General features: G+C 53.1%; 2 protein-coding genes across 7 annotated transcripts; one reads left to right on the plus strand and one right to left on the minus strand.

The window, feature by feature from the left end:
• Positions 1-372: 372 nt before the first annotated feature.
• On the minus strand, positions 373-11,316 carry PPP1R15A (protein phosphatase 1 regulatory subunit 15A). The gene is made up of 4 exons (XM_081119448.1): positions 11,073-11,316; positions 4,356-4,674; positions 1,413-3,332; positions 373-804 (listed from the first exon to the last, which is right to left on the minus strand). The coding sequence occupies exons 3-4, from the start codon at positions 3,321-3,323 to the stop codon at positions 451-453; spliced, it is 2,265 nt and encodes a 754-aa protein (XP_080975574.1). The 5' UTR covers positions 3,324-3,332; positions 4,356-4,674; positions 11,073-11,316; the 3' UTR covers positions 373-450.
• Positions 6,691-22,501, plus strand: PLEKHA4 (pleckstrin homology domain containing A4). 6 transcript variants are annotated; one of them, XM_081119442.1, is made up of 20 exons: positions 6,691-7,228; positions 7,675-7,764; positions 8,852-8,959; positions 10,793-10,865; positions 10,979-11,079; positions 11,235-11,344; positions 12,102-12,320; positions 12,648-12,921; positions 13,555-13,629; positions 14,752-14,799; positions 14,928-15,008; positions 15,145-15,294; positions 16,191-16,289; positions 17,654-17,794; positions 18,364-18,463; positions 18,536-18,612; positions 20,472-20,633; positions 21,382-21,440; positions 21,817-21,929; positions 22,046-22,501. In XM_081119442.1, the coding sequence occupies exons 2-20, from the start codon at positions 7,681-7,683 to the stop codon at positions 22,303-22,305; spliced, it is 2,334 nt and encodes a 777-aa protein (XP_080975568.1). In that variant the 5' UTR covers positions 6,691-7,228; positions 7,675-7,680; the 3' UTR covers positions 22,306-22,501. The 6 variants fall into 6 exon arrangements, with proteins under 6 accessions (XP_080975568.1, XP_080975569.1, XP_080975571.1 ...); XM_081119443.1 differs by having other exon boundaries at positions 6,691-7,126; XM_081119445.1 differs by lacking the exon at positions 20,472-20,633.
• Positions 22,502-22,567: the final 66 nt, after the last annotated feature.

The following is a 22,567-nucleotide window of genomic DNA, read 5'->3' on the forward strand; positions in this document are numbered from 1 at the left end:
AGGCTGTTGAAAACCTTGAGGAACTCACCTTGTAAAGGCCAGTAGGAGGATGAGTCTTTATATTTCAGGAAGATACAGAAAAGTGGAGATTAACCCTTTTTTAGAGATCAGTGAGTCTAGCTCCAAGCCCCCTTGGGAAAATAAATGTCCCAAGCTTAATAAAATTTAGGTGGAAGCCAAAGAAAAACTAGAAAACCCACCAGCCTTTTGTTCAAAAGAAGCCTCAAGAAGAGAAGAGACAAATTTGAGAGATGATGGGAAATGTAGTTAATCCTTTACTAAGGCACTTTCCTCTTTGCTATTCCCAACTACCCCCAGGACCCAGAAATAGTAGATACTGTCAGTTCAGATATACACACACGGTGACATTGCTCAGTACAAATCAAAAGACTTTATTTCTTAAACCAACTGGTAAAAATAAATAAATAGTAACACAAACCCCACCGGGTCCTAGCCACGCCTCCCACTGAGGTCTAGGCAGGGAGAGACAGACACGTAAAGTGGGGAGGGAGCAGCCACAGCATGGCTCAAGGGCATGGCCTGCACAGAGGATGTGGGCAAGGTCTGGGTAGTGGCAGCTGGAGCAGCCAGAGAAGCGGGGGGAGGGTTCCCGAGGCGTGCCCAGGCCCTGGCCCGTGCTGCAGGGGTGAGGCAGGGGCCTAGCTTCTCCTGAGCCTGGGCAATTCGGCGGGCAAATCTGCTTCGATCCCGGGCAAACTGCTCCCAGGGGCCCCGGCGGGCAGCCTGGGCAGGTCCAGCCCAGACAACGAGGAAATGGATGGAGACCTTCTCAGAGAAGCGCACCTGGAGACAGACCGGCACAGACATGGGGAGGCAAAGACGTACAGACACAAGACACACACAGCCACAGGAGTGGGGAGGTGGAGAGAGAACCAAACAAAAATTACAAAAAATGCTTGGCATCTGTCTAGTCACCTGCCCGCCAACGTTCTGCATCTGACTCACTGAAGGTAGAGGTGGTTCTCGGCTTCCTCCTCCCAGGGGCCCAGCCTCTTGCAAAGGATTGCATTACAATGAACACAGCTCACCCAGCGGAATTCACATGCAACCCTCGGTAACACACAGGGGACCCAGCAGTCCCTTCTCCCTAACACTCAAGAATCTGAAGTGTGCTCTCCCTCCCGGGAGCATGCCCACGCCTAGGCATGCATCTCCGAAACTCTAAAAGTCCCTAAGAAACTTGCAATCAGGGGAGCACTGGGCAGCTACAGCTCCTTCTGGGCTAACCCCTGAACCTGTCTCCAAGGTCTCCTTTTCTCTGACTTCCCAATCAACCAAAGCAGCCCCGCCAAGGCTCTCTCTGGTTTCTTCTTCTATCCCAAGCCCCTCCTTGTTTTACTGTCCCCAGTTTAAAAAAAAGAAAAAAGAAAATATGAGCCCTCAGCACCCACCTTTCTGGCCTTTTGGGGAGTCTCAGGATCCAGATGCTGGGTGGGGGTTTCTGCAGACTTGAGCCGCCTTTGCAGTCGGAGGGGCAGCCGAGGAAGAGCCCAGGGAAGTGGTGGCTTCTCTCCTGGTAAATAGATGGCCACTCGGAAGGGCTCAGCTTCTCCCCACTCCTCAGCAGCATCTCCTCCCTCTGTCTCCTTCCCAGGTGGGTATGTCCAGCCCCTGAAGGCACTCTGGGCCCAAAGGGAAGAACTTGCCCCCGAGCCAGCTGTTCCCCAATCATCACTATCCTCCTCCTCCTCCTCCTCGGAGTCCTCTCCTGGTCGGTGCACCCAGGCCCTCAAGAAGGCATTTGTAGGGGGTATGGCAGAGGGTCCCTCAGCTTCTCCCTCCTCCCCAGCTGTTCCCGAATCATCACTGTCCTCCTCGGAGTCCTCTCCTGGTCGGTGCACCCAGGACCTCAAGAAGGCACTTGTCGGGGAGAAGGAAAAGGGTCCCTCAGCTTCTCCCTCTTCCCCAGCTGTTCCAGAATCATCACTGTCCTCCTCGGAGTCCTCTCCTGGTTGGTGCACCCAGGCCCTCAAGAACGCACTTGTGGGGGGGATGGCAGAGGGACCCTCAGCTTCTCCCTCCTCCCCAGCTGTTCCCGAATCATCACTGTCCTCCTCGGAGTCCTCTCCTGGTTGGTGCACCCAGGCCCTCAAGAACGCACTTGTGGGGGGGATGGCAGAGGGACCCTCAGCTTCTCCCTCCTCCCCAGCTGTTCCCGAATCATCACTGTCCTCCTCGGAGTCCTCTCCTGGTTGGTGCACCCAGGCCCTCAAGAAGGGATTTGTAGGGGGGATGGCAGAGGGCCCCTCAGCTTCTCCCTCCTCCCCAGCTGTTCCCCAATCACTGTCTTCATCGGAGTCCTCTGTGTCCTCTCCTGGCAGACACACCCAGGCCTTTATGAAAGCACTTGTGGAGGTGGTGGCAGACGGACCCTCAGCTTCCACTGACACGCTGTCTTCACCCTCCTCTTCCTCATCTTCCACTGGGATCTTATTGGGCTGGTGCTGCCAGGTCCCAAGCAGGGGCCTGGGGCCTAGAACTGAGGCATGTGGCTCTGGGTCAGCACCTCCATGCGCCTCCTCAGGGCCCTGTCCTGAGTAACATTCCCACACGCCAGGGTGGGAGCCTACAGATGAAGGGGAAGTGGAGGTCTTCCTGGTTTCTTTCTTCTCTGTTCTTTCTTCCTCCTTGGCTTGAGCCTCTTCCTCCCCTGAGCAATACACCCAGGCTCTGGGCCTGGATCCTGGAGATGAGGGGGAAGCAGGTGTTCTGGGAACTTGATTTACAGCTTCTCCACCCTCCCCCTCCAGCCCTGGACAACATTCCCAGTGGGATGGAGGAACAGTGAAGAACATGATGGCTTTATCTTCAGCAACTCCTGCGTCCTCAGATCCCTTCTCCCCAGGAGCATCTGGCAGGATTCTCGGAAGGCTGGGGGACCAGGGAGCAGACTGGCCACCAAATAGCAACATGGGGATGCTGGCTGCTTCTTTCCCACCCTGCTCATCATCATTTTTGTCTGAAAGGCCCCAGGCTTCAGGAAGAGAACTGTTGGCTTTTAGGTCAGGGCAGGTCCCCCAGGATGACTGTCCATCCTCCATGGCTGTTCCACTGTCTCCAGGCTCCCCCCGAGGGTGCCCGCCCCAGGGGGGATAGTAGGTGGCCAAAGCTGCCTTCATTTCTCCCTCTGGGCCAGCTTCTCCCTGATCTGCACTCATCACTGCTTCCACCAGCCAGGGCTTTGGAGGTCCTGGGCCCCGCAGCCGGCTCCATGCCCGGCTGAGAAAGCCCATCAGTGGGGACAGAAGGAAGGAGTGGGCATCCCTCCAGGGGAACTGATGGGGTACCTGGCTTGGGGCCATCTGTCTGGGCTGGGAAAAAGGAGATAAGAAGCCATTTAGGAAATAGCATCAGATGACCCTGAGTCAGCAACGGAAATACTAATACAAATAGCAACATGAGTGTCCCTGCCAACATTCCTTTCTGATCTCAGCCCCTCCCATCTCTGGCCCTTCGTTTCTACCTCTCTCTTATTTCAAAACGAAGGAGTCTGGGGTCCATATTCTCTCCTTCCTGAGACCCAAAAGTCCAAGTCCCCCAGCCCCATCTTCCCTCAGACCCACAGGTCCCAGTCCCAAGTAGGGAGAGCACAAAGGTCCTCTACTTGCTCCCCTGCGGATAAAGTCCTAGTCCTTGATTTTTTTCATCCTCCCGAGGACTGACAAATCAGGCCCCCAACACCCTCCTCCCTTGGAGACTCAAAAATTCAGCCCCCTCTCCTCCTCTATAATACTCTCAACAATAAAGATTAAAAAAAACAAAACAAAACGGCCACAAAAGGCACAGAGGCACACACAGAGGGAAGATGGCCGCCTGACGATGGAGGCAGAGATTGGGGTGGTGGCCAAATTCAAGGAATTCAAAGAGCTGACAGCAAGCACCAGGAACTTGGAGGAGGCAAGTAAGAATTCTGCCTTAGAGCCTTCAGAGGGAGCGTGGGCCTGCTGATGCCTTGATTTCGGACCTCTAGCCTCTAGAACTGAGGCTAAATTTCTGTTTTTTAAGACAAAAAAACATCTGACTCCCCCCCCAACCCCGATGGTTCCTCACTGGGGACCGAGCCTGGCTCCTAGACCTTTCCTCCGTCAGGGTCAGCACTCCAAGTTCCCAACCCCTCTACTTAAGTCGGAGCCCTGGCGCCTGTCCCGGTCCCACCCCTCCCCAGACTCAGTAATTCAGGCTCCCAGGCCCTCTTCCTCAGGACCCAGGAGTCCAGACCCCGAACTTTCCGGTCTCCTTACCCAGAAGTCCAAGCTCCCTCCTCATTAACGACCAAAAGTCTGATCCCTAGCCCCCAACCCAAGGAGACCCAAGCGTTCCCATCCGTCACTTACCGGCTGGGGGCTACGCCTCACCCCGGGGGCAAAAGGGCCGGCTGGGGCTGCCACAAGCAATCGCAGATCCGGAGGGCTCGAGAGGCCGGCGCTTTCATCTCGCCCTCGGGCGTCGGGCTCGGTGCTCAGATGACCACCGGTAGCTGCAAGCGCTGTCGCGACAAAAGGGCCCGGGTCCAGCAGACTGGCACACCAAAAGGACAACTGAGCTGCGACCTAATCCAATGAGCGCTGACGCCGAGGGCAAGGCCTTTTATAGTCTAACGCTGCGACGCAACTCGCTTACGCCCCAGGAGAGGCGGAGCTTCCAAACGGAAACCTGACAAACAGGAAGGGAAAATAAGGTTGGGGCTCTCGCGGGCATTCCGGGCTTTGTGACGTCAGGCGGCGTTCTGAGCGTGGGCGCGCCCTGGGCGGAGCCAGCTGTCTATCAACCGTTGTCAGGCCTCCGGAGGCGAGGTTGCCGCCTGAGCCCCGTTGGCCGCTTCCTGCGCCTACAGCGCAGTAAAAGCTCGGAAAATTCCCCCACGGGTGGGAGAGGGAAACGGAGCGCGCGAAAGGGCAGTTTGCAGCCACCTAGTAAATCCTATCTTCCCTAAACCAGGGACACTTCAGGGTAAATGCTTTGCCTTTCTCCTCCACCGCCGGAGGGTAGCTAGCTTAAACCACCCTACTCTGGGAGACTGGCAACAGAAAGCCAATTAGTGCTATCTGCCAACCCCACCCAAGGACAAAATGGAGAGAATAAACTTCATTTTGGTACATCAGCGTAAAACTGCTGAATATCCTATTGCTCCGCCCCTGAGACCTCCCCTAAGATTTCCCGCCAGCAAGAAAGGGATGAATACACTCTGGACAAAGGGCCCACAGAGGCCCTCCCCGCCACCCCCAGCGCCATCTCCTCCCCTCTGAAGGGACCCCACGAGACTTGCAATCAGGGGAGCAATGGGCAGCGGCAGCTGGTCCTGGGCTTCCCCCCTGAACCTGTCTCCAAGGTCCTCTTCTCTCTCTGACTTCTCAGTGCGCCAGAGCAGCCCAGCCTAGACTTTCCTATTGCTGCTTCTGTGCTCTTCCTTGTTTCATTGTCCTAAGTAAATTTTTGCTGCTGCCAATGCCAATAAATTCTTGCTTTCTTTTCTACACTTTGTCTCTTGATTGAAATCTTGCCCTCAAGAAGACAAGAACCGAGGTGTCCTCCTCATCTCCCCGGTAACACTACTCCAATTTAACCAGCAAGCCCCAGTCTAGAGTCTCCCACCTTCATGTTTGTCAGGCTTCCTCCCCGGTGTAGGCAAGTATTGTTTTTATTTCACTGATGAGGAAACTGAGGCTTGGGAATGAAGTCATCTGCCCAAGATGGTCACAGCAGAGTGTAGATTTATTGCAAATGGAAACAAGAATGTAAGTACCCCAAAGGCAGGCCATTTGCTTTGCTCACTGCTTTCTTCCCAGTGCCTAGCGCACAGTAGGTAATCAAGCAATATTTAGTGAGTAGATATGAAACCAAAAGCTCAGACCCCTCCCTGGTTTCATGCACCAACAAGGCTCCACGCCTGCATTTTACCCACTTCAAAATCACCCAGGAGCTCTGATTACACAAACTGAAATTCTGGTTGGGTGGCATGAACTGAACCTCATTGGAGCAGGGGTCTCCTACTAAAAGCTCCAGGCCCAGGGACACAGTTGCAATTCCCCTGCCTGATCCCCCTACCTGGTCCATAATTTTGCTCCTCAAAATATGCCCAGGAACCATGTTTCCCTCCTGAGGGGGTCAGCCTCAACTTAGAGCAGAATTCTCACCTGGATCTGAGGTGGAAATCTGATCCTATCAATTTCACCCTGCTCTAGCCAGAATCCAGGAATCCAGAGCCACTCCCTCCTCCCTGGAGGATCTGGACCCATCCACACAGAGCCACACTTCCTGACCCCAGGCTCCATTCACAGCTCAGGAGTCCTGACTCCTAGCTCACACCTTTCCAGATACCCAGGGGTCTGAAACTCCACCACTTCCCAGATCCAAGCTATCTCCATTCAGGGTGCCAGTGACTCAGGCTCCTAACCCCAACCAGCCCAAGGGGACCCTGGAGTCAAGGCCCAGCTTCTACTCTCCAAACATTTAGGACCATCAGCCTCAGCTCTTATGGGACCCTGGCTCTCCAGGCTCCATCTCAGCAGGGACCCAGGAGTCAGGGGGGGCCCCAGCTCCTCCCCTCAGCTGTGGGGGCAGCTGAGCCAGGGGTCAGGCTGTGGTGGGGAGGCCAAAATGGGCGGGGTCAGCCGGGATTGGGAGGGGAGACAGCAGCGTGGGCGGCTGGCAGAGGGAGGGAAAGACCAGCAGAGGGAAAGAAACTGGGAGAGGGAGGGAGAGAAAGTGAAAAGGAGAATCCCCGAGAGAAGGAAACTGCAGAAGTGGAGGGCCACAGAGAGAAAGAGGAAGCGATTGAGTGTGAGGGAGAGAGAGACAGGGCTAGGGAGAGAGGGAGAGAGCGAGAGAGCCAGAGAGAGAGGGGTGGGGGGGGAGACTTAAGGAAGAGACTGTAAGTCAGAGAGGAAAAGATTTGGACAGAAACAGAAAGCTTGGGAGAGAAAGTGATATGGGTGTGTGTGAGGGAGAGAGAGAGAAAATGAGTGAGGGAGAGACTGGGAGAGACGGAGATTAGAGAGGGAGACAGCAGGTGAGCCGGAGACAGAGACAGTCTGAAAGAAAGGGAGAGTGTGAGAGGAAGAGAGACCATAAGAGAGAGACCAAAAGAGTGCGAGTGAGCAGATAGGTGAGACTGAAGCCTGAGAGGCAGCACCTGACAGGCGGAGGGAGGCTGTGGCTGGGTGCCCCAACAGTCCTCTTGCCCCCTGTCCTTGGGACCCCAGAGCTGGTAAGTTCCCTGGTTGGGCTGAAAGGGACTCCTCGGGTGCGCATTCCTGGCGCCCCAGGGCTTGGCGGGGATGTTTTGGGGTGTGTGTGGGAGGGCGGGAGACTAGTAGCTGGAGGAAGCCGGAAAGAGGCAGGGAATGGGGGGTCCCTAAGCACAGAGAGGGTCAAATTCTTGGCCATTGTGCAGGGGGCAAGAATAAAGGAGCCCCTATTCTCTGTCCTGGGCTCTAGACAGCTGCCCCCTCCCCGCAGCTGCCAGTGCCGCCCACCTCTCTTGGCATCACTCTTGTATTCGGTCCCAGGCCAGGGCCTCGCCCAGCCCCCCAGTTCCCAAACAACAGGCTCTTTCTCCTCAGCCTCCCCCGACCTGCGAGTCCCTGACCTCGGCACTGTCCCGGGCCGGTCAGCTGTAGAGACACACACAGTCCCTTTCTTTCTCTTCCCAAGCCCTTGATGGAGGAGGGCAGGCCTCGGAGCAGCCTCAGCCTGGCCAGCAGCGCCTCTACCATCTCCTCGCTCAGCAGCTTGAGCACCAAGGTGGGAGCTTCGTGGTGGGGCTCGGGAGGAGGGAGGGCTCTGGGCTGCCCCATCCCCCTGTTTCCTAGCCCTGGGTTCCGTGCCACCTCAGGGACTCCGGTTGTTAAGAGCAAAGATCCTTAGCAACGGGGTCTGCCAGACTTAGTTAGGTCCCAAATTGCCCACTAGCTGCAGCTAGGAATTCAGAGGCACTTCCAGCTGTCCCCACCCCTTGTATTTTCCTGATTCAAAGCCAGTGTAACAACCGGATTGACTCTGGTTGCTAAGATAAGGCCACTCCCAGCCATGAGCCCCACCCCCAGGAACTCAGAAGCACTGGCTACTCTTCATTAGGACTGAGCACTCCCTGTCCAATCTCTAGCCATCCAATCTACTCAGTACTGAAATTCAACAAGGAAAGGCCTTTCTCTGACAATAAGGTGCCACGAGGCCCAAGATACCTGCATCTCAAATCGTTTACTTTTCTTCCTGCCATTTCCCTCATTCATGTCCAATTTCGAAAGTTCAGGATCCATAGATTCGGATCTGACCTTGGTCAGCACCATCCCTAAGAGCATCCTGTGGGAATGTGGTTATGGATGCCTGAGACCCTGTATGCATGGGAAAGGGACTCTGTCTATTGGGATGGAGTGATTGGGAGCCCCCCTCTACCCAGACATGGTTGCTAAGGGATGTCTCTCCCTGGCACTCAAGTGTTCTTTGATTCTGGCTGACCCATCACCAGGGACTCAACATGGAGGCCTTCTGATTATGGGGACTTCCAAGTCAATATTTTCAGTTCAGATCTCAAAGGTTGTCCCACATCTCTGGCTCTGGTGGCCAAGGGCATCCTCTCCTTGGCAGCGGACGCTTCATTCCAAAATTCCTTCCCCTTCGGCCAGTAGCCTCTTCCTTGCCTCTGAACACCTCCCTCCACACGTGAAGTGTCTCTCAGCTCTGCACTATGCACACCCACGCTAATCTCACTCAGCTCCCTCCTTTACCTGGTTTCCAGGGGCAGCCAGGTGGGGAGGCTGCCTGCATCCCACTGCACTGCCTCCCCAAGCCCATCTGGAGGCCCTGTTCACTTCTGTCCTTGTTTCCTCAGAAGCCCACCCGAGCAGTAAGCAAGGTGCACGCCTTCGGAAAGAGAGGCAATGCGCTCAGAAGGGATCCCAACCTCCCAGTGCACATCAGAGGCTGGCTGCATAAGCAGGTGGAGTGAGTGGGAGATGGGGAAAGACCCTCCTAGTGACACTAGAGGCTGTGTCCCTGGCTGTCCACTATCTCTCTCCTTCCAGGTCTCCACATTGGTTTTGCTTTTGCTATCACTGCTTCTCCCCTGTTCTGTCCCTGCCTCATTCATCCATTCATTCATTCAATGACAACTTCTTGGACATTACAATGTGCCAGGCCCTGGGTCATATACCATGCAAACAGGACAAGTATCTATAGTCCATTCAAGAGGGGGTAGGGCCAGGATGGATAACAAATGAGTATATAAGTAAATGGAAGAAATGAAATAATATATTACATGTTGTATATAATATATAAAGAAAATATGTGAAATCAATGATTTCAGATTGTAGGAATTTGTGAAATGAAGTGCTGTGAAGAACTAACATGGGGATATTCTCAAAAGTGGCTGAGGGCCCGGCCGGCATGGCTCAGCAGTTGAACATGGACCTATGAACCAGGAGGTATCAGTTGGATTCCTGGTCAGGGCACATGCCCAGTAGGGGGTGTGCAGGAGGCAGCTGATCAGTGACTCTCATCATTGATGTTTCTCTCTCTCTCCCTCTCCCTCCCTCTCTTTGAAATCAATAAATACATAGATATATATATTTAAAGTGGCTGAGGGATGAAAGCTACCTTTGTCTGTTGGTCAGGGATGGTGGAATGTGTCTCCAAGGGGATGACATTTGAGCTGAGAACTGAATGACAAGAAGGAGCCCATCATGCTAAGATCTGGGGGGCAGAGGGAATCTGAAAGCAAAAGGCTCTGCAGCAGGCCAAAGCTTCGTGTTTGGAACAAGGCAAGGGGACAGATAGGGCAGCGGTTCTCAAAGTGTGGTCCCAGACTAGCAGCATCAGCATCACCTGGGAACTTGCTAGATAGGGGAGTTGTCAAGCCCTACTCCAGACCCACTGCCTTGGGACTGGACCCAGGAATCAGGTTTTAACAAGCCCTCCTGGTGAGTCTATGCATGCCCAAGTTTGAGATCCCCTGTAAGCCAGTAAACTAGGGTAAGGAATTTGTGATTTATTCTAAGTGTGATAGTAAGCTCTGTTTTGAGCAGGGGAGTCACATGATCTGATTTATTTTAAAAGATTCTACTGCTTCTGTGGGAAGGGATCAAAGAGAAGAGGAGCACAAGGTTGGTAATGGAGTAGTTCTGGTGGAAGGGATGGGGAGATGTGGCATTCGGGTTACAACTCAGCGCCACCTTCCTGGCCTGTGTCTCGGGCTGCAGAACAATCAAATATATATAGCTTCAGCCCACGTGTGGCCTGTATCTGTTCTAACCTTCCGGTATCTTCTCGTATCTCCAGTTGACAGATGAAAACACCTGAAGGTCCTAGTGGGAAAATGATTTGTTTGTTTAAGGGCACAGTTTGAATGTGGTGGACCTGCCCAGCCGGGCGTGGCTCGGCGGTTGAGCCTCGACCTAGGATCCAAGCAATCAGGGTTCTATTCCCGGTCAGGGCATATACCCGGGTTGCGGGCTGCAGCCGATCAATGACTCTCTCATCATTGATGTTTCTGTCTCTCTCTCTCCCTCTCCTTTCCTCTCTCTGAAGTCAATAAAAATATATTAAAAAAAAAAAAAGTGGTGGACCTGGGAGTCTAACTCAAGTCTGACTGTGTCCAGAATCTTATGTCCTCTCAACCACATTGCCTTCCAGTTCTCCATCTGAATCTATCGCATGCATCAAACGTGTTTCTGTCCTCTCCTGTCTCTGGGTCTTTGTCCCTAAGTGTCACTGTCTCCATCTCCTTTTTTTCTCTCCGGTGCACTCATGCCTCTGCCCCCTACTCTCTCCCCAGGACAGCTCCGGGCTCCGGCTCTGGAAACGCCGCTGGTTCGTCCTCTCTGGCCATTGCCTTTTCTATTACAAGGGTCAGTGCTTCAGCGGGCAGCGGGTGGTGGGCGCCCCTCCCGCCCTCCCTGTCGTCTGGCCTCCGGGCCTTCAGATCTCTGTGTGACCCCTGACCCCAGCCCCTCCTTTGCAGACAGCCGTGAGGAGAGCGTCCTGGGCAGCGTTCTGCTCCCCAGCTACAGTATCAGGCCAGATGGGCCGGGAGCCCCCCGAGGGCGACGCTTCACCTTCAGCGTGAGTCCCTCCATCTTCCTGTGGGCGCGGAGGCGCTGGGCGGTGCGGGCTGGCACCGGGGCGTCCGTTATTGTAGACAAACGGCCTCGGCTAGGAGGGGCGGCGCCCTCCTGTTTGGAGGGCTCGGGCGTCGGGCTGCAGCTCTGCCCCCGCAGGCGGAGCACCCGGGCATGAGGACCTACGTCCTGGCCGCAGACACGCCGGAGGACTTGCGCGGCTGGCTGCGCGCGCTGGGTCGGGCCTCCCGCGCGGAGGGGGATGATTGGTGAGTTATGGGCCACGCCTCCGACCCTCCGGAACACCCAATCACTAGTCTTCTAGCCAAGGAGACCCCGCCCTTCAGGCCCCACCATTGGGAGAAATTCAGCTCTTCCAATCAGCAGTCTTTTCCTCTAAGCTCCGCCCACCACTTTGTTCACAGCCCCTTATCAATATTCCACATTCTCTGATTGGCTCCGTCGGAAGTCGACACCCTGAGGTTGCCCGCCACGCGATGTCAGATTTTAAATATTTTTATTTTTATTTTTTTAAATTGCTTGCAAAGAGAGGGAGAGGGAGACAGAGGGAGAACATCAATGATGAGAGAGAATCATCTATGGGCTGCCTCCTGCACGCCCCCTGCTGGGGATGTGCCCTGACCCCGAATCGAAGCGAAGCCGCCTGGCTCATGGGTGGGCGCTCAACACGGAACGACACCGGCGGGGCCACAACGTCAGATTTTTCAAAAAGGCTTCAGACTGTCTCGGTCCCGGTTTGGCCCAGTTTTCAGGCTGGAGATTCATATCTGGGGCATTGGGTTCAGTGACTTGAATGGACTTTGTGGCCCTGTACAAGTCACTTCCACACTCGGGCCTTAGTTTCCCCATCTGCAAAATGGGGACAATGCTTTATAGTGTTTATAGCGCACTACTCCCCCCCCCCCCCCCCCCCGTATAGGTCCATGTGCCTTTATCTGTGAATTGAGAATAAGGGCTGTTAGGAGGTTCAAAGGAATGATGTCTTTTTCTGTGCCCACTCGCTAGTGGGAGACCCAGGTCGCCTGCACGTCCCCAGCCTGGGGAGGGCCCTGGTGGCCCCGGGGGTCCCCCGGAGGTGAGCAAAGGGGAAGAGGGGCGCGCCTTAGAATCGCCGGAAGTGGCTCGGCTATCCAGAGATCGCGGCCGCCCCGGGCTGCTCACTCCCGGTTCCACCGCCGACCTCCAGTCTGGACCCGGGATTCCGAGGAGGATGCGGAGTCCCGAGTGAGTTGGACGAGGGAGTCTGGGAGGAGAAAACTCTGTTGAGCTTCAGGGGAAAAGCGGCATTGGGGGAGTGGCCGAAGAGAAGGGCGGGGTCCGGGCTGACTAGGGGCGTGGCTCAGCACTTTCTTCCCTGAGTTGACCTGCTGGGGTTCTTGTGGGGTGAGATGCCAAGAAGGGAGAAATTACTAAGGATCTGGCCAAGAGGAGGGTTCTGCTCTTAGAGGGACAGGGAGACAATAAAGGGAGACACTCTTTGAGGCTGACTTGGTAGGTAGTGGGGTGAGGGGCTCTAGTTGACCCAGTTCCCCGATTCTCTCCTCCCCACAGCCTGTTCGCACCCCTCTCTCGCCCTCCCTCCCCTCTGAGCCTCCCGCGGCCCCGTTCTGCTCCTGCACGCAGACTCCCTCCCTCCTCAGGTGACCCAGCACCCCCTACCAGACCCCATACCCCACTGAATCGCATTGATGTGCGCCCTCCCTTGGATTGGGGCCCCCAGCGCCAGACCCTTTCCCGGCCTCCCACTCCCCGCGGAAGACCCGAGGCCGGGGGAGGAAGGCCCCCCAGGAGTCCCCAGCCCTGGAGTCAGGAGGCCAGGACCCAGGTGAGTAGAGAGATGATGGGGCAGAGGACTAGGTCTCCCTTAGGGCCATGGGGCTCTCCTTCCAGGCTGGTCTCTAGGCCGTTGTCCCCGGAGCATCAAGGGGACTGTAGTTCTGCATAATCACAACGGGGTTCAGATGTGAGAGGGAGAGTAGACTATCTCCCATCAGTAGACGGCTGTCTTTTTAGGCTGGTCTAGGGCCGGTACACCCTCAGCATTGTGGGGACTGTAGTCCAGGATACTCTCCAAGACAATGCCATGAGAAATAGTGTGGGTCGCAACTGCCTCGTGTCTCCAGTTTATCTTTCCAAGCTGGTCGCCTGCTGTTCTCTCTGAGCATCATAGGATTGTAGCCCAGAATATCCACAGCTAACCACAAGTGTGCGAGTGAGAATAGACTGCAATTTCCATTGGCCCCTGGAGCTGTTTGGCCAGGCTTGTCTATTTACTGTCATCCTCTGTGTCCCCACAGTGACACGTAGCTGGAGAACAGGTACTTGAAGACGTTTTGGAGGCCCAGTTTTGAACCTCAAAGAGTCTCCTATGGCACTTCAGTTCTAGACACACCCACTTTAATATTGGTTGCTAAGACATGCCAATTTCTCAACATCTCTTTTTTGATATTCCTCCCAGGCCCCCTCTGGCTCCTCCACTTACATCCAGCTCCCCCCAAGGTCTCCTGGGACACGGGCTTCTATAGTTTTATTGGTAAGTATCCTGGGCACTCCAACCTGCCAGAGCCCCTCCCGTTTTCTTTGCTATGCCGAATGTCACCTCCTGGACTAGTGTGCCCAGACAAGGCCGGATGTTTCAATGTCCTCGGGTAGGTGCGTCCATTAGTTTCCTCAGTGCTGCAAACTGGATAGAATATATGTAAACTATCTCTTTATTCATTCATATCATTTTCTAGATTTTTTTTTTTTTAACCCTCACCCAAAGATATTTTTTCCATTGCTTTTCAGAGAGAGTGAAAAGGAGAGAGAGTGTGAGAAAGAAACATGAATTCATTGTTTGATTCTTGTATGTGCCCTGACGGGATCAAACTTGCAATGTTGGCGTATTGGGATGATGCTCTAACCAACTGAGATACCTGCCAGGGCTAGAGATATGCTATTGATGTTTGTGGCTTCAGTTTGCATGTGACATACTTACTGAATTCTCTTATTTGTTCTAATTGCTCTTTGATTCTGTTGGCTTTTCTGGGTAGATGAGCATATTATCTGTAAATGATGGTTTTTTATTTTCCCTTTCCTATTTTTTAAATATGTTTTTTTGATTGATTTTTAGAGAGAGGGGAAGGGAGATAGAGATAGATGGATGTGAGAGAGAGAAACATCCATCGGCTGCCTCCTGCATGCTCCCCACGGGGATCGAGGCCTCAACCCGGCATGCACTCTGACTGGGAATTGAACCAGGGACCTCTAGGTTCATAGGTCGATGCTCAACCACTGAGCCACATCCACCGGGCTCCCTTTCCTGTTCTTACACCTCTTTTTGTTTCCTTATATCATTGGTCAAGATCTCTAATACTGTGTTAAACAGTAACAGTGGTAGTGGGCATCCTTGTTTTATTCTCTGTTGTAAAGGAAATGTCTCAGTTTTTTTCATTGATTATAATATTTGCTATAGCTATTTGGTAACAGAGCCCATTGTATCTTCCTAAAGCCAAGAAGTAGACATTTGGTCTCCTGAGGTTTGCTAAAGGTTGGGACAAAACTAATAAGGGGGTGGGGTGGGGGAGTCTGTCAGTACAGACAGCCTGGTTCAGCACTGAGCTACAATAAGGCCCTATCTGCCCCCGTAACCCCCAGCTTTTCCCCTTTTTCTCAGCCGGGTCCTCCCCTGGATTCATCCTTCCACCAAAGCTTGGAGACAGATGTAAGTTCTCCTGCATCCAACTCCTGCTGAGTTCCCAGAGTTGGAGAGAGAATATTCTAGGAGGGTGGGGGAAGGCAGGGGGAAGAACCAGATCTGGTCCATAAATAGCTCCTGATCTCCTTTTTCAGACTCTGTTGACCAAGTTGTGCGGGCAGGACCGGCTCCTGAAGAGGCTGCAGGAGGAGATAGACCAGAGACAGGAGGAGAAGGCACGGGGCTCTGGGCTGGGAAGGGGCACCTAGCCTCCCCACCTGCCCTCAGCCCTTCCTGATGCTCAGCCCCTCTTCTCTCTCCCTGGGGCCGGGTGTGGCTTCAGAAGGTTAACCACTTTCCCTCTTGGTGCAGGAGCAGCTTGAAGCAGCCCTGGAGTTGACCAGGCAGCAGCTGGGCCAAGCAACCAGGGAGGCTGCGGCTCCCCCAAGGGCCTGGGGGCGCCAGCGCCTCCTGCAGGACCGACTGGTCAGTGTGAGGGCCACTCTTTGTCACCTGACTCAGGTGAGCATCTGGGAAGGGACATGCCCTCCCTGGGGGCCCCATGACTCTATAGGTTCTTCCTGAAGGAGACCTGACCCCAAGAGCTCATGGGAAGGCAGTTTTTGAGAACTGCCCCCTCCCCAAATTTTAAACCAGTGATCTTGACTGTCCCAGAGGGTGAAAAGCCAGGAAGCTGCAGAGCCTAATTTATAGGGTTAAGAGGATGATTTTGCTATGGGATTCCTGGCTTTGAATCCGAACTCCCTCTCACAGTAGCTGTGTGACTTTAGAAAAGTTACTTAATCTCTCTGGGCTGTAGATGCATCTTAGGTAAACTTGAGGTGATACAGTATTTACTGCATAGGGTCCTTATGAAGATTTCATACATATATGTAAATGAGTGAATGAATGAATATTTAACACTTAGGTACCTGTCATGTGATAAGTAATATTTAAGTGTTAGCCATAAATATTATTAACTGTAAAATGGAAACATTAATAGTACCTATGTCACAAGAATTAAATGCATCCTAAGAACAGTGCCTAACACACATTAAGTTCCTAGTAAATGTTAGTGGCTATAATTATTATGGTTGGTATTGGCAAGGAGATTTCTGCTGCCCAGGGGTGGGTAGGGATTGTGGGCTTGGCTGTCCCAAGAATTCATTAGATGTGCCCCTGAGGATCCAGAGAAAGCTGTTATTTCTCTACACTAACAGTTCATTGGCCTGGCAGGTTCATATAGACTCTGGGGTTCCCAGTAGTTGGAACATAAAGGCCTTCGGGAATTGTAGTCCATGTACCCCCAGGCACCAGGGCCCAGACCTCCCTTCCTCCTCATCTGGGAAAAGGTGGAGTGGGGAAGGATCTACTGGGCGGGCATGCTAACCCTGTGTCTCCCCTTTCTGGGACCCGAGGAGCGAGAGCGGGTTTGGGACATGTATAGCGGGCTGGAGCAGGAGCTGGTCACCTTGAGAGAGACCCTTGAGTACCTGCTGCACCTTGGGTCCCCCCAGGTACATCCCTGTCCCTGTCCCCCAATTCCCACCCTCCACTCCAAATCCACCTGAAAAACCCTTTGTGCATTTAAGCTCCTCCCACAGAATTGAAATATTTCCCACTTTATCACAAGCTCCTCCCCTTCTACCCTTTCCTTTCCTTTTAAACCCCTTATGATAGTTAAAACCAAGCTCTTCACTTTAAGACCTACCTTCAGATTCAGAACCACTCTCCCCTCTGGTTTTAAATCTCTCCTCTTATTTTGAAGCCCTAACCTCTGCGTCAAAACTGCCCTCATCAGCCCTGTCCCCATCCTGCGAGTTCATCCTGACTTTTGCTGTTAAATTCATCCTCTGGAGTTTCCAGTTCTAAGTCCAATACCTAGTTTAAGCCCTGAAGTATAAGCCCTGTTGCTTAGCCTCAGATCCACCTCTTGATTCTAAGCCTAGCAATTGAATTTCAAAATCATACATCTTATTTTTTTGTAACCCCCACCTGAGGATGTGTTTTTACTGATTTTAGAGAGAGGGGAAGGGAGAGAGAGAAACATCGATGCTAGAGGGAAACATTGACCAGCTGCCTCCTGCATGCCCCCTACTTGGGATGGATCCCACAACCTGGGCATGTGCCCTGACCCAGAATCAAACCCGTGACTCTTCGGTGCATGAGACGATGCTCCAACCAACTGAGCCACACCAGCCAGAGCCAAAATCATATATCTTTAGTTAAAAACATTGCCTTCTAATATTAAATGTGTACTCGCAGATTTAAGTCCTGACTTCATGCTAAACCGTCCCACTGCTTTTTAAAATCCACCCCTCAACTCTGATCCCCCACCTGTTGTGTTAAATATTACTCACCTCCAGCAATATATGAGGAAAATGATACATCACAACCAAATTGGGTCTGCCACAGGAATTCAAGGTTAGCTTATAACACTTGAGAAGCAGTCCATGGAGCCCTGCAGGTGGGGCTCAGTGGGTTGGGTGTCGTCCTGTGCACCTAAAGGTTGCCAGCTTGATTCCCGGTCAGGGCACATGTCTGAGTTGTGGGCACGATTCCTGGTAGAGGTTGTGCAGGAGGCAACCGATTGATCTTTCTCTCTCAAATTGATGTTTCTCTCTCTCTAAAAATCAAGAAAGAATTAAAAATAAAGGACAGTGTTTGTGATAAATGGTGGAGGGTGGACGGGATAGCCATATGGAAATGGATATCCACAAATATAGGCTTCATATACACATATAGTCCACTCATGACTCCATAAATACAGCCCAGCTGACTTCAGACTCTGTCTGCGGCCTAGATCCTGTCTGTGACCTATCAACTTGAACCCTCTTGCATTTTCCCACCTTTGAGAATCATATTTCTTTCCTCCCCTCAGGACAGAACATCTGCTCAGCAGCAGCTGTGGATGATGGAAGACACACTGGCAGGTCTGGGGGGCCACCAGAAACTGTCCCCCAACACTGAGCCTGATTCCCCATCCCCCGCACTCCAAGGCGAGGAGTCTTCAGAGAGGGAGGTGAGATTCACTCCCCCCCCCCCACAGCTTTCTGTCCCACCTGCCCTTGGCCAAGCTCATCACCCACTCACCTCTTTCCCTCTCCCTTGACCAGCTACCAGCCTCAGACAAGCATCCTAAGCTCTGGAAGCCTTTGTTTCCTTATTTGTTCTATGTCATCATAAGCCGGTGGTGTGCTGGACCCAGCTGCCCCCACCACCCAAGGAGACCCAGGTCCAGATCCCAGCTCTGCTTTCTTTGTGACATCAGTCACTGACCTCATTCTCTGAGCTTATTATGATAAAACCTCCCACTTCCATTGCTCTGCCATGTGTCAGGCACTATTCTAAGGGCCTTGCATTTATGGATTCAATCCTCATATCAGAAGTTGAAATGTGGCCCAGAGAGGTAAAGTAACTTGCCCAAGGTCACACAGCTAATAAATGGCAGAGCCGAGATTTGCAACCAGGTCGCCTGGCTCCTGGTTTTCTATCTTATCCTACTGTGCTGTGTCTCAGTTGCTGAGTGCTTAAAAAGTGGTAAAAATAATGATGATGATAATCATGATTCCTCTCCCCCAACCCTTCCAGAGCCTGCCTGAGTCCTTGGAACTAAGCTCACCCCGGTCCCCAGAGGCTGACTGGGGGCGGCCCCCTGGGGGCGACAGAGAACCTGCCAGCCCTCCCGCAGGTGAGCATCCTGGGCTGGGCGGGATGCGCAGGGCATCCCCTGTCCTCACCAAGTCCTGTTCTGTGCTTCCAGGTCTTGGATCTTCAAGGATCTCCCAGGCTCCTAGCCCTGACGGTCGCTGCCCTCCTTCCCCACAGCCAGGGAGTAAGGTAGGCAGTCTGTGGCCCCTCAGGCCCATCTTATAACCCTTCTGTCTGACCGCCACAGATCCCCACTCTTGGGGAGAAAGCTGGGTAAGGGGAGTTCTAAGGCCCCAGATCAGAGAGAATGTGATTTGCTAAGAGCATTGATTGGCTGCCTCTGTCTGGGGCATTGAACCTGCAACTGAGGTTTGTGCCCTGGGACCCTTCAGTCTTCAGGCCGACGCTCTAAGCACTGAGCCAAACAGGCTAGGGTTGCTTAGGGGTCTTAAGCTACAGGTCCACCTTACCTGTGGCCAGCAGGTGTTGGGTACAGCTTCGTGGAGTATTGAAAACAGGCAGGCTTTAAGCGGCTAAAAATACCTGCCTATTTGGGCTGCTATATTGGAAACAGGTGAATCTATAAAAGTTTGAATTTGGCCCTGACAGGCTCTGGGGCCAGTAGTCTGGTCCACTGTGCAGAAATAAATGACATAGGGCCAATATACAGGGTACTGTATATAACAGGTGGGCATGCGACTCAGGATTGGCCAAATCGGAGTAAAACAGCGATTGGCCCAACAATAAGCAACAGATGGATCCAAGCTGTTTCTTAGGATTTTCTAGTTGGAAACTGCAGGTAGGAGTTCTCTTCCCTCTTTTTCTTTCTTTCTTTTTTCCTCCTTAAGCAACACATATATTGACTTATAGATCTGCAGGCTAGAAGCCTGAAATCAAGGTGTCCCAAGGGCCATGCATCTTCTGCCGGCGCCAGGGAAGGATGTGTTCCAGGCTTCCTTCCTTGGCTTGTGGCCGCATGACCACAATCTTCGCATGGCTTCCTTCCGTCTGCGTGTCTGTCCAAACTGCCCCCTTTCCTGAGATAACACGTTTTCAGCCAGATAGCTCTCTCGGCCCGTTTCCTGCCTGTAGCATCCCAGCCTTTCTTCATTGAGTCCCATCTCCGTCCCCTTCAGTTCAAGTTGTCAACGTCCCTGCTGCGGTCATTTACTGGAGCCTAATCACTCAGCAAAAGGCTTGTCCAGCCACACCCTTGGTGTTCTTTCCAGAATATGCTTTCTGATTTTTTTGCAATATGAATAGGCCAGGAATTTCCCAAACCTTTAAGTACCCGTTTCCTTTTGCTGAACAATTTCTCTTTCCCTTTATCATTGACCTCTAGCATTTTAAGTTCTTAAAGCATTTTAAGTTCTTAAGGCTGAAGTCCATGATCAAGGTGTCAGCCGGGCCGTAATCCCTCCGAGGGCGCTAGGGAAGGATCAGCTCCGGGCCTGTCTCCCAGTGTCTGGTAGTTCCTTGGCTTGTGGCTGAGTAACTCCAATGGGCACATGACATTCTCTCTGTGTGCATCTTCCCTCTGGTTTTGAGGGCAAGATAGAGTTCATCAAGTCCTAAGGCCAACCCAAGTTGACCCTCATGACAATTTAGTTACTCAGTAAACTCCATTCCTCCCGTTGTTTTCAAAGTTGATTCAGAGTTTTGTTGTTGTTGTTTTTATTTTTTTAAGTGTTTTAAATTTTTTATTATTTTTTTAATCACAAGCATCCCGGAGTCCTGTCTACTGCTGTGAAGAAGCTGGATAGGTCCAGGGAAGTGTGGGTGTTTGTCAGGCTGGGTTTTCAGGGTCAAGTAGGGCAGCTGATAGAGTTGAGGCCAGAGAGGTGTGTGGGGACCAGGCCTCACAGGACCTCAAAGGCCTTGGTCCCGAGGGTGCTTGGGGACCATGGGGGCTTGAGCAGTGGAGGGACAGTATCAGCTCTGGGTGTAGAAAGAGTCCTCTGAGATATGGTGGTGAACTTACTGGAAAGGGTAAGGCTGGAGGCTAAGAGGGCCAAGGTGGAGTCTTGAGGCGTTTCTCATCTCCCCAGGCCCCCCTGGCCCGGCCCCGGATGAGTGCCCAGGAGCAGTTGGAAAGAATACGTAGAAACCAGGAGTGTGGACGGCCTCTCCCTCGCCCAGCTTCTCCCCGGCTGCTCAGTCTGGGGAGGACACTGTCCCCAGCCAGATGCCAGCCTGATGTGGAACAACGGGTGAGGGGAGTGGAAGTGGCGCAGTAGGGTGGTAGTGGGTCCTCGGCTCCTAGTTTGAGCCCCATTTTCCCTCTCTGTAAAACCCACAACTGGGCTTCCGAATTGAACCCAGCTTGTACCTGTGCTGAGTCAGCATCCCAGCCCCCTTCTCAGTGGGGGACTGGGGTGGGGCAGGTACAACATCCCCACCTTACCAGGGGTCACAGGCCTGGGTAGGAAGCCTGGTTTTTCTTTTTGGTTACTATATGTTGTCAAAGGATTAAAAAAAAAAATCAATTCAATTTTATTCATGCTATTGCAGTGAGGAGAGCCCACCAGATCCAAGATCAGAGTCTCTCCAGGATGGTTTCATCTTACTTTTCTAGGAAGGAATTAGCCAAGTCATAGGTGTGGTGATTTTAATGGTAGGATTATTCTGTAATCAGGGGGTATTTCAGTCAGCTGAACACCAAATGTTTATCTCTGTGTCTAGCTAGTTTATGGGGACCAACAGTTCAGTTGTGTATGAGGTCAAGAGTGAATCTGGGAGGCCTGTTCCTGGCTTTGTCATGGGAAGACAAGGTGGGGGGTCCTCCATGAGTCTTATCTAAGCCATATGGAAAAGAAGGTTCTTTACATGGAAAGTTAAACATTGTCAGTGCCTCTGGGGGCAATTTCATCTCCTCTCTGAGCCTCCTTCATTTCACCCTCATAATGAGAACATGGGGGCTTCCAGGTGAGGAACACTAATGTCCCATTTTCTTTGCAGCCTGTCCTAGGACACACAGGAGCCCAGAAATGGCTCAGAAGCTCTGGGTCCTGGAGCAGGTAAGGGACTGGAGCAGGGAAATCAATTTCCCAAAGGGAAGGGGAGTAGTGTTGTTATTTACGTCTTCTGAGTACTGAAGGGCAGGCTGCAGAACCTTTTAGAGATGCATGAGTTCCTGGGGCATCAGAAAGCCCTAGATCCCCAGTGAGAACAGCAGTCCCCAAACTGCAAACCCGGTAAACATCAAACACCTCTGCCCAACCATCTGGAAATGGGGTGGCATTTACCCATGACTGGATGACAAATTCCATAGTGCACATGGGCTTTGTTACATGCGGGGCCTCACTAGGTTTAAAGTCCTTTAGAGACACATTCTAGGGACTACAACTCCCCCATACTGGCTAATTGCACCTCTCCCCCAAATCTGTTTTCTAGTCCAAGGAACACCACCCCTTACATACCTACATCAGAAGGTCACCGGGAGCGAGTCCTCAGCCTCTCTCAAGCTCTGGCCAATGAGGCGTCGCAGTGGCACAGAATGATGACAGGTGAGGAGGGGCTGGGGACCTAGGGCTCCTGGGGCTGAGAGTAGAAGAAAGGCCTGGGGGTCCGGAATCTCGGATCCCTAATTTTGCCATTCTCTGTCCCCACTCGTGCTCTGCAGGTGGAAACTTGGACTCCGGAGGAGAAGCTCTTCCCTCGGTGCCGCGGCCCCCGTCAAACCCCAAGCCCCAGGTGACCTCGCCCCCAAGATCTCCTGCGGCCAATTCCCGCCCCACCGGGCTCTCCCGCCGAGGGGGCGGACGCGGCACGGGCCCCGCCCCCTGGGAGCCCACGTGGGAGCCCGGGGCGGCCCCTCCGTCCTTGACCCCAGACGAGGGGGCGTGGCCTCTGCGAGTCACTCTGCTGCAGTCCAGCTTCTGACCCTGCTCCACCGCGGCAGCCAATTGGAGCGCGAGGGCGTGGCCTGGGGAGCCGGCCGAGACCCCGAGCCACCCCCGGCGCGCGGAGGCGTGATCTGGTCCTCGCCCGCGGCCTGCACGGGGAGGGGTTTCTATGGCCAAAATTTGGTTTTCCCAGCACTTGTCCAAATTCGGATTAAAATTTTGAACTTTTAGTTAATAGCTTTCTCTCTGTCTGTTTGGGGTTGTGACCCTGGGGACTCTCGAGGGGCAGAGCTGGAGTC

Source organism: Miniopterus schreibersii (genome assembly GCF_964146895.1).
Source record: "Miniopterus schreibersii genome assembly, chromosome: 18".
NCBI classification, from domain to species: Eukaryota; Metazoa; Chordata; class Mammalia; order Chiroptera; family Miniopteridae; genus Miniopterus; species Miniopterus schreibersii.